This window comes from Etheostoma spectabile, chromosome 13 (genome assembly GCF_008692095.1).
Source record: "Etheostoma spectabile isolate EspeVRDwgs_2016 chromosome 13, UIUC_Espe_1.0, whole genome shotgun sequence".
Taxonomy (NCBI): domain Eukaryota; kingdom Metazoa; phylum Chordata; class Actinopteri; order Perciformes; family Percidae; genus Etheostoma; species Etheostoma spectabile.
Window position 1 is genome coordinate 30,142,160 of NC_045745.1, and position 11,447 is coordinate 30,153,606.

General features: G+C 41.2%; 1 protein-coding gene across 2 annotated transcripts in view; it reads left to right on the top strand.

The window, feature by feature from the left end:
• adssl (adenylosuccinate synthase, like) overlaps positions 1–11,176 on the top strand; it is a 15,333-nt gene extending 4,157 nt beyond the window's left edge. The window contains exons 4-13 of one of the 2 annotated variants that reach the window (XM_032532712.1): positions 2,164–2,214; positions 2,290–2,356; positions 2,490–2,597; positions 3,107–3,188; positions 4,480–4,606; positions 4,692–4,846; positions 6,271–6,395; positions 6,511–6,608; positions 9,100–9,249; positions 9,357–11,176. In XM_032532712.1, the coding sequence (XP_032388603.1) occupies positions 2,164–2,214; positions 2,290–2,356; positions 2,490–2,597; positions 3,107–3,188; positions 4,480–4,606; positions 4,692–4,846; positions 6,271–6,395; positions 6,511–6,608; positions 9,100–9,249; positions 9,357–9,409 (1,016 nt within the window). In that variant the 3' untranslated portion in view covers positions 9,410–11,176. The remainder of the gene's footprint in view (positions 1–2,163; positions 2,215–2,289; positions 2,357–2,489; positions 2,598–3,106; positions 3,189–4,479; positions 4,607–4,691; positions 4,847–6,270; positions 6,396–6,510; positions 6,609–9,099; positions 9,250–9,356) is intronic. The other variant, XM_032532713.1, reaches the window with a different exon arrangement.
• Positions 11,177–11,447: the final 271 nt, after the last annotated feature.

Here is an 11,447-nt window from a genome sequence, read left to right on the forward strand (position 1 = left end):
ACGGAGCTGCTGGACCTGGACCAGAGATGTGACCCATGGCCAGAATATCATAGTTCATCACACTCCCTGTCGCAGTTATAAATAACCTATGTGACAATAAAATTTGTTTTGGCTAAAATCAACAAATAATCGTGAAAATAATCGATCAAAATTTTGATAAAAATAATCGTGATTATCATTTTGGCCATAATCGTGCAGCCCTACCTTGAACCTTTTGCCACATTTCAGGCTTCAAACATAAAGATATAAAATCTGTAATTTTTTTGTGAAGAATCAACGAGTGGGACACAATTATGAAGTGGAGCAAAATTTATTGGATATTTAAAACTTTTTTAACAAAAAAAACCTGAAAATTGTGCGTGCAAAATTATTCAGCCCCTTTACCTTCAGTGCAGCAAACTCTCTCCAGAAGTTCAGCGAGGATCTCTGAATGATCCAATGTTGACCTAAATGACTAATGATGATAAATAGAATCCACCTGTGTGTGATCATGTCTATGTATAAATACACCTGCTCTGTGATAGTCTCAGAGGTCCATTTAAAGCACAGAGAGCATCATTAAGAACAAGGAACACACCAGGCAGGTCCAGATACTGTTGTGGAGAAGTTTAAGCCGGATTTGGATACAAAAGATTTCCCAAGCTTTAAATATCCCAAGAAGCACTGTGCATCGATAATATTGAAATGGAAGGGGTATCAGACCACTGAAATCTACAAGACTCGGCCGTCCTGTAAACTTTCAGCCGACAAGGAGAAGATGATCAGAGATGCAGCCAGAGGCCCATGATCACACTCGGATGAACGCAGAGACTACAGCTGAGGGTGGAGAGTCTGTCCTCGGACAACAATCAGTTGTACACTGCACAAATCTGGAATTAAATTATGGAAGAGTGGCAAGAAGAAAGCAATTTCTTAAAGATATCCATAAAGTCTCATTTAAAGTTTGCCAACACCACCACGGGGAGGAAACACCAAACATAGTGGAAGAAGGTGCTCTGGTCAGATGAAACCAAAATCAAACTTTTGGCAACAATGCAAAAAGTTATGTTTGGCGTAAAAGAACACAGCTCATCACCTCAAATACAATCCCACTGTCAAACATGGGTGTGGCAGATCATGGTTGGGGGCTGCTTTTCTTCAGCAGGGACAGGGAAGATGGATGGAGCCAAAAAAGGACCATTCTGGATGAAAAACTGATGGAGTCTGAAAAAGACCTGAAACTGGGGAGATTTCTTCCAACAAGACAATGTCCAAAACATAAAGCAAATCTACAAATAAACGTATCCAGTGTGAGAAAGGGCCAAGTCAAAGTCCAGACCTGAATCCAATCGAGAATCTGTGGACAGAACTGAAAACTGTTGTTCAAAAGCTCTCCATCCAACCTCACTGAGCTCGAGCTGTTTTGCAAGGAGGAATGGGCAAGAATTTCGGTCACTCGATGTGCAAAACTGATAGAGACATACCCCAAGCGACTTGCAGCTGCAGCAAAAGGTGGCTCTACAAAGTATTAACTTAAGGGGGCTGAATAATTTTGCACGCCCAGTTTTTCAGTTTTTAATTTGTGAAAAAGTTAGAAATATCCAACAGATTTGGTTTCACTTCATGATTGTGTCCCACTTGTTGTTGATTCTTATCAATTTTTTAAAATATTTTTGTTTGTGTCAAAGTTCAAGGGGGCCGAATACTTTCGCAAGGCACTGTAATTTCAGGCACTTTGCACACTGTACAATGGTCGTCCAAATGTACTGCTGCGCTAACCGGCATTCCCATCAGTATGTTCGGGGATGTGCATGGCCCGTTCATCGCTGCTTGCAGCTTTAAATGAAGAATTGCGTATTTCTGTTGTTTTTTAATACCACTTGTTAAAAATGGTCAGACCAGAATTATAATCAAACTCATGGTGATTTGAAACAGTTAATTACCTTAAGAGGAAGGTCTAAGAAATTTAAGGTGTGTTGTATTTCACAAATGGACATCATTATCAGGTAATGTGAAAGGGAAAATATTGGTTCTGGCTTCAAAAACATATAGATCCTGTCCCTAATACATAAGAAGCCCACAATGGTATTTGTAGCATGTACCAATACCTGGTAGATAGATAAGGTGTGTAGGTGTTTTTTGTAGTGCAAACATGTAATGGGCTTTTCATTGGATTGCATGCAGGATTACAAGGATGGGAGGAGAGATTAAAGATATCTGATCGAGCCCACCTTGGTGAGTAAGCATTTCCCCATTGAGAGTTTTGAATGAGAAATGGCCTTGTATTGACAGTCCATTCTCTACCTGTAGTGTTTAACTTCCATCAAGCTGTTGATGGAATCCAGGAGCAGCAGCGGCAGCAACAAGAAGGGAAAAAGTAAATCGACTCTGATTAGTTTAAAATACTGTATCTTTTTTACTTTAAAGTGTATATGTTGTGGATTGTTCTCAAGTTGGAGTATTTTCTATTAAATCAATAGTTTATTAATGTGTTTTTATATGTTCTCCAGTTTGGGAACCACCAAAAAGGGTATCGGTCCGGCCTACTCCTCCAAAGCTGCTCGCAACGGCCTGCGGGTCTGTGACCTAGTCTCAGATTTCAAGGTTTTTGAGGAAAAGTGAGTTTTAACAAAATAATAATTTAATTTTCATATTCTCATATCATATTATCCGTGCTCTAAAATGAGATAACATGTCAAAGACTGCCAATTGTGCAAACTTCGTAGTGTGCAGGGCTTTTAATGTCTTAGTCAATAACCTTCTGGGTTTTGCAATGCTTTTGCAAGCTTTTAAAGGGCAGTTTCCATCCCTAAATGTGATAAAGGAACTTCTCAAGACACAAATTTGGGTTCAGGAATATTTTCATCACGATAAGCAGATTTCTTTTCTTTTTTTTTATAAACACAATTCTTAAATACTTGGACTGTCCGTATCTTCTCCTGCCACCAGATGGCAACAGCTGGTTGTGGTCCACATGAAAACTGCTGTCGCTCTGCTTTAATGGGAGCATTCTGATGGCCTCTCTGTCCTGGATATCATGTTGTGAAATGATATTGTGTATTTGCTTGCAGTGAGATGTACGTAAGTGTTAATGAACACGTGTAAGCAGACTCTGTCCTCCTCACAGGTTCCGTATGTTGGCAGAACATTTCCTGACCATGTATCCAAAGCTTAACGTGGACGTTGACCGTGAACTGGAGCAGCTGAAGGTGAGCCAGGAAATACTGACCGAATCACATCAGTGTGTTTTCACTCAGTTGCTTGGCATTGATATTGTAACCATAGACCTTGGTTAGTGGAAGACATTTGGACATGTCAGTGGGTGTAAATAATAAAATGAATGATGGCTGAATTTAGCTTTGGTTTCAAGGTCCTGGTGTTGTGCATACTGGCTCACTGTCACCGCGACACTAGAACACTGACATCCTTAATGTTGTTACTAACACCTGGGCTTCAAATGCCTGCTGTGAGAAATGCCTGTTATTTTGTGAATGGAAACATTTATTGAAAGTATATTTGGCTCGATTAATAACAATCTGGAAAAAAACAAAACATTTGTAATGCTGATATTTATTATGACAGTAATGCAGCTTTTACAGATGGAGCAAATAAGAAATGATGACGTTGCCTCAAACAAGATTGTTTATTAATTATTTTTAAATAATAAGGGTGTTAGTTCCCTCTCACCTGAGTTTGAATGGTTGACAGTAAGGGCGTTTTCACACCTGTAGTTGGATCAGTTGGTGAGGTTTGGTTTGATTTCACTCCTGGAAAAATACAAGTGTACCAGATTACGTCATTACAAATAAGGCAAGAACATCCAGCCCTCTTATTGGTGGGATAGGTCTGGGGGAGGGGAGCAAGAAAGTAACAGGCAGAAGGCCCTGTGTCCTGGTCTAGTGGTCAAACCAGCTCCTTTCATTAAAATGATCAGACTTCGTTTCACAAGAGATGTTACTCCATCTGCTCTGGTCACCGAGACTTCGCGCTGCTCTGCCGGCGTCTGTCTCCAGTTTTAGTGGCAGCTGGTTTGACCACGCCATCCATCACTTGACCGCAGTCTATTTCTGAGATAGACACACTGCAAGCTGCTACAGTTTGCTGCTCGGCTGCATCGCATATTGCTAAACACACCTGTCTACAGGAGATATTAACTCAGACTGGGGAAGCATGTATAGTTGGTGCAGTTGAAGTACGTCTCACGTTCTCAACACAAACAAACCGCTCCCGAGTTCGGTTGACAGCGTACAGAATCCACGTGTTCAAGGTGCGCACCAGAGTTGGATTGCCGTGTTCCCACCTGCCCAGACGAACCGCATCAGTGGGGCAAACCGAACTAAAGTCTGTCGCTGTGAAAACGCCATAAGAGTTGTAATTGCTAAATAGTATTCAGTGTGTTCATTATATTAATATCCAGTCTTTTCCATTCATATTCGGTTGTAGATATCAAACGGCACATCTAGAGATGCATCTAAGCCCTCGTTGGTTACTGTTTTTCAGGGACTTGCAGAGAGACTGCGTCCTCTGGTGACTGATGGCGTCTACTTCATGCACAGAGCTCTTACTGGTCCCAGTAAGAAGATCCTGGTGGAGGGAGCAAACGCTGCTCTGCTGGATATTGACTTCGGTGAGCAACACAGGGTTTGTGGAATTGATAATGAAGATGGACGGGTGTTTTGCTTCCTCGGGTTAACGGATGTTTCTCTGTTCAGGGACGTATCCTTTCGTGACGTCTTCTAACTGCACTGTGGGAGGAGTGTGCACTGGTCTGGGCGTGCCTCCATCATACGTTGGCCGAGTGTACGGTGTCGTCAAAGCCTACACCACTCGGGTGGGCGTCGGCGCTTTCCCAACAGAGCAGGATAATGTGAGTAAAGACCGTTTTAAATGAAGCAGTTTTCAGTTGTGTTAAAATCTGAATGACAATTTCTGTTAACATCATCGTTTAACTTAATAAGATAGCTTGTTATGGGTGAGTTGGAATTGTTGTCATAGTTTATGGATTGCATACATATTTCGATTTCTCCTAATTCTAAAATAGCACCTACTGTATATTTATCACATTATAAAACACTCCTGCGATGAATGCAGTACCCATGCAGAACAATATATTAGTGAGCAAGGGCACATGGTGTCATAGATAGATAGATGTGAAAGATGCAGCTCAGCAGTATTGCAGAGAGAGAGTGAGTAAATCATCTGGCCTGTGTCTCCTTGTTCAGTAACTGTTAAATTGAAGCTCACTGCACTAGCATTGGTATTAAAAACGGTTCCAGTCAGTACCCAGCTGGAGCCATTATTGTGACTGGGGGGGGGGGGGGGGGGGGGGGGGGGGTTTGTATTTTCATTACATGGAGATTAGGGCTGCACGATATGAGGAAAATACCTAATTGTGATTATTTTTGACTGATAATTGACTGATAAGATTCCCGATGTTGGAGCGAATGATTGTTTTTGTATCCGTATTCTCAGTTTTATTGAAAATGTAATATTATCATTGAAAGAAATAAAAAATATTTCATTGTGATTTTATTTTTTCCTGTACCCAGAAAAGATTCTTTTTGTCTGTAAGAAACTTTTTGTAGGCCGGCATGTCTCTGCAAAACCGCAATACCATAACTCATTCAAAATGGTTTGACACATATTTTGCCATTGACAATATTGCGCCCCTCCCTCTGTGATTTGGATATTGCATTAGTCCATATTGCGATTTCGATACACTTGCAATTAATTGTGCAGCCCTAATGGAGATGAGGCTTGACTAGCCAAAACAGAGAATGTTGGAAACAATTTCCTTTCATTTGTTTTAAATTCAACAATTTGTTGTATTTTTTGCAGAATACTGAAAGCAGCAGAAATGCAGAACTGAGTAAACTTCAATATCTGTTTATCGCAAGTAATATAGTTTTTTGTGATATTCAACAACGTAATTGCATATTTTCCTCAGTTTGTGCAGCCCTACTGACGCGACATCCCACAGTGATGGAGATTCCTCAGTGAGCCTAAACGGCCTCAGTGACATCATCAGTTCCATGGGTGTTGTGGTCAGCTTCAGCCTCAAGGTTACAGAGGCAGACTTGTGGTCAGACACAGTTTAGTTAAAAATCAGGGTGATGAAGCAGGATGTTACTGGAATGTGCAGCTGACTGTCCCTACACATATATAGATGTAAAAACAGGCAGAACCACACGATACCCCTAAAATATGCTGACATATCTGGGGGATTTTGAAAAAGTAGATTTCCCTTTCTCTTTCACAGTTGACACTGTGTGCTTCTTGTTTGTGTTTCAGGAGACTGGAGAACTGTTACAGTCCAGAGGGCGAGAGTTCGGTGTGACGACGGGCAGAAAGAGGCGTTGTGGTTGGCTGGACCTGATACTGGTCCGATACGCCCACATGGTCAACGGCTTCTCTGCGTAAGAACCCATCTCAACCATTTCAGAATATCAAGCCAATCTTTTAATGTGATTACAGGAGGTCCAGTTAAGCCTCATGCTGTCCAGAGTTGAACAGTGACTTCTTTCCTTGCAGAATTGCCCTGACAAAGCTGGACATTTTGGATACGCTGCCGGAGATTAAAGTGGGCGTGGCTTATAAGGTTGATGGAAAATCTCTACCAAGTTTCCCCGGTAGGTCATTCCCATTTAGTGGTTTTGAAGATTTGCTTGTTGCTGTCATTACAGAAAAATAGTAATGGATTTAACAGTCAACAAGCATTAGCTTAATTACTTCAAATTAGATTTTAGTGTTGCCCTAAAGTTGAGGGCAGAGTTTGATCACTGTAGGGCTGCAACTAATGAGTATTTTCATTATCGGTCATTCATTTTCTTTCAAGGGGTTAAAAGACCTGAAAAAAGTGAAAAATTAACATTACAAGTTTTTGAAACTCAACAAAACCTCTTGAAATTGCTTTTTGTGTCTAACCTACACAGCTGCAAACCCAAAGATATAAAAGTTTTGCTTTCTATAACCTTGTAAACCGTGGCTGCACCCAAATAGCTGGGCCGTCTTGACTGTCTTAGTTCTGCACATGTTTCTGTTGCTGTAGTCCTATTTACAGTTTTATTTCATCTATGCGTGGAGACGCTGGCCTTTCTAACCTCTCCTCTTGAATCGGATCTCCCTTGCGCTGGAATCAGTTTCACTGAGCATACTGACTCTTAATAAATACAAAAAATTAATAAATGGCATGACATTAGTCAGTTCCAACTGCTTATTGTGCGCGTAAATTGACACTGAGATGTATGTTGTTCTGTAAGTGGTGTGGTGCTGCCACTATTCTTATTTTCACTTTGACATTAGGCAGTATTTTGAGTAAAAGAGACTCTACATTTATCTTATATCTAAGCTAACCATCGCAGGGGTGTGCTAATGCTGGGAACAGGTAAATTGCCTACTTTATCCATATGATGTGACAGACTTAGGTTAATATTTCACCAGGTCCGAGGGCTAGAGGGAGGTGTTAAGTAGACCCCATAAAGTTATCCTACAACTGATTTTGATACTATACTGTATGGATGGTAACTACAGGACATGCTTTGAATTAAAAAGTTTTTACAATATAGTGTTAGGGACTGTAATGTTAAATCCCATGGGCCCACCACCTGTGGGAGGAACCGCTGGGGTTGGGTGGGGTGCCACATGGGTGGCGGTGAAGGTCAGGGGCCTCGACGGACCAGACCTGGGTGGCCGAGGTTGGCTCTGGGGACGTGGAATGTCACCTCTCTGGTGGAAGGAGCCGGAACTTGTGCGGGAGGTGGAGCACTGCCACTTAGATCTGGTGGGGCTTTTGCACCGTCCCAGTTCTGGAACCGTACTCCTGCATAGGGGTTGGACTCTGTTCTACTCCGGAGTTGCCCAGGGTGTAAGGCGCCGGGCGGGTGTGGGGATACTCACAATGAGTCCTTACCCCAAGGGAAGGAGTTTAAATACCTTGGGGTCTTGTTTGTGAGTGAGGGGACGGTGGAGCGGGATTTGGCGCGGCGGGTACGGTAGAACATTCCGTTAATCGCACCGTTGTGACAAAGAGAGCTGAGCCAGAAGACAAAGCTCCCGATCTACCGGTCGGTTTTCGTTCCTAGCCTTGAGACTTGTGAAAATGACTTGTGAACATCTCAGATACTAGGTACTACTTAGATTTTGGTTACAGGTGAGTGAAAGTAGCATTTATGCTCCCTGATGTGTTGTTTGTACACGTCAGCTTTTCCTATTAGGAAATGCAGCATCTTGGGATTTGTAAATCTATTTAGCAGCAGATTTCAGGGTGCATTTATCTTCTGTATCTCTCCGCTCCCAGCGCCCAATGGCGCAAATTGAATTGTTCAGCTAATGAACCAGAGGATGATAAAACAACTTCTCTCTGTCTGCTTCTCATGTGACACTGCAGCTGCGCTCGGCCGGCCTGTTATCACTGATTTCCCTCGTACATTTATCATCTTTATGGGCCTGGATGTTGGATGAAGTGGCTCTTATCCTGATCCAGATGTGTTTGCCAGTTGTACTGCAGTCTTTTATCAAATAGATATATGTACACAGGGAGCATCTCACCGTTTCAGATGTTAAAATGTGTCAGCAATGCTTGCTGTTTTGACCAGTCTTTCAACCAATTAGTATGATGATTAGTATAATTGGTAACTGGAAACCAGCAGAAAAACATTAATAAGAGATAAGATCATCTTTATTGATACCACCATGGGGAAATTAACTTGTCACAGAAGCTTAATGCAGCATAACGTGTAACAAAAATACACATTAAATATAAATAGGATAGAAAAATACACAAAGAATAAAATAGGAAGACAAAATAATAAGAGTAATGGTAAAATGTACGCGATAGACACAGGCGCCTGCAAAGCTCACTGGGTAGAGCACGCGCCCGTATACAGAGGCTCAGTCCTCAGCGCAGCAGCCGCGGGTTGGTTCCAGCCTGAGGGCCTTTGCTGCATGCTGAATCCCCTTTCATGTCTAAGCTGTCCTGTCAAAAATAAAGAAATGAAGTATTATTACATATTGCACAGGTCACAGTAAGACGTACAGAGTAACAAATAAATAACTATAAACAAATTGGTGCAGAACATTTTTACGCGTTGGCTGAATGTAATCAATGTGCTTCTGCTGTAGCGAACATGGACGTTTTGACGCGGGTGTCCGTGGACTACGAGACGTTGCCCGGCTGGTGCTGCAACACGGAGGCGGCTCGCAGCTTCGAGGAGCTGCCGTCCCAGGCCCAGAGTTACATTCGGTTCATCGAGGACTTCCTGCAAGTGCCAGGTTTGTTAAGAGGCACTTCACCTTAATGGATAGCCTGCAGCCACGCCGCCGTGGGCTTTGCCAGAGCTGCCAGTCACATCTTGTCTTTGTTTCTCATTTCATTTCAGTGAAGTGGGTTGGAGTCGGCAAGTCCAGAGAGAGCATGATCAAACTGTTTTGATCCGTCGGCGGAGCTGTTGTCCTCGTCACCACACATTTCGGATGAGGATTTCCGGTTTTGATAGGATTACCAGAGAAGTTTAAACATGCAAAATCTCCTAAAGGAAATACTTCACCAGCAAGGCTATTTGTGAAACTTTAAATTGCTGCTTGGGAATCTCATTTAAGATCATTTTTCTTGGGTATAATTTATGCATTCCACACAGTGTTTTCTGTATTTATTAGGCTGTTAACTTTTAAAATTTGGTGGAAATGGGTCGATCATTTATTCATTTATTGCATTCCTACAGTGAAGCGCTGTTGTTGTTGTTTTTTTTAGCGTTTGAAGCTTAATCTTAAAGCGTAACTCGTCAAAATGTAATGTAGGGTCTTTTTGTGAATGTACCCGAGTCAAACTTTTATTTAAAAGCATATTTAGGATGGAAGCGCCACTTTTAAGATTTACCGTATTCTCGTTTTGAATGGGACTGCTAGGGGCACTACTATGATCACTAAGAAAAATCACTATATCACTAAGAAGGCTGGACACAACATGAGACTTACCGCCAGGGGCTCTACACATGAACTCAGCATTGAGAACAGTGTGTTCACAGTTTACTAAAAAAGGTTTAACAACTCACTGTAGCAGTTGTTGATGCTGTCCGCCATCTTGTCAGTCAAAAAGAGTCAATCTCCGAATGTGAGGAAATGGCATTCTTATATGAGGCTCATTTTTTTTAACTACAAGGTCAATATTGTTTTTTACTAACGACAAAACAACATTTTCCGTGCATTTATATGGAACAAAGCTAGGAGCGTTCCATCTTTCCTCTCCTTCCTGTCACGTTGCATTCAGAAATCGACTCTTTGACTGGCTAGATGGACGGTGACCGGAGAAACCAACCGCTACAGGGAGTTGTTAAAGTTTCTTTTTAGTAAACTCTGTGTATAGAAACTATGTTCTCAGTGCTGAGTTCATGTGTAGAGCTCCTGGTGAGACTTGGAGCAAAGTCTCATGTGCTGTCGAGCCTTCTTAGTGTTTTAAAAATAGTGATTTAGATTAGTGCTGTCAAAAGATTCAAATATTTAATCGCATTAATGTCATAGGTAACTCGCCATTAATTGCACATTTTAAATGTCAAAAGGTGAATCTTAAAAGTGGCATTTCTGTCCTAATTATGCTTTTAAACAAGAGTTTGACTCGGGTACATTCCCTGAAAGACCCTAGGTTGCATTTTGGCGAGAGTTCTGCTTTAACTGATCTGTTCTCCAGGTTGGTGTTTTCCACATATATTTGCAGAGCCGTTGATGAACAGATGTTGAAGCCTTCGGATTAAAGGGCACAACAAAATAAAGCCGAGATTATTTTCAGACAGATGATTGGAAGCCACCGTGCGATCAGTCTGACTTTTCTATCGAACTATTTTAAAACACTTTAAAAACATGACTACATCTCAGTTAAGTTTGTAACAATTTTTTCATGATGTTTGTTGGAATGAACAATGTTTTTTTTAAATCATCCTCAAAATGGAAAATCAACACTTAACAACTGAATTTGAATAGATGTTTTCTCATAATAATAATAATAATAGAGGAAAAGTATGTAGAAATGCCATGTCCACAGAGACATTGGCTCTTTTTGAGAAGTTTGTGTAAATGAAAAAAAGAAAAGAAAGAAATTGCCAAAAGGCAGTACGTTCCAGTGTTTCCTACGTCATTTCATTCATTGTCAATAATGTAAAAGACTCTTACTCAGCTTGCTCTTACAATAAAAGGAAACTAACCTTTAGTGTTTCTTTTATTTTGTCATTTTCATTCAGCTTTTAATGAATGGTTTAGCCCAGCCAACATTTAACAGGGGGTCTGTGACCCCTAGGGGTCCTCAGAGTTAATGCGGGGGGGAGGGGCTGCCAAATTATGTTTACAAAATAACATTTACATTTTTCTTTTTGAAAATGAATATATCTCAGACGATATTTATAAACATGAATTTCATCAAACATTTTAATAGTTTGGCCTATTTGTGGGGGGAATTTTTTGGTTGAGCTTGGTGTTTGTGC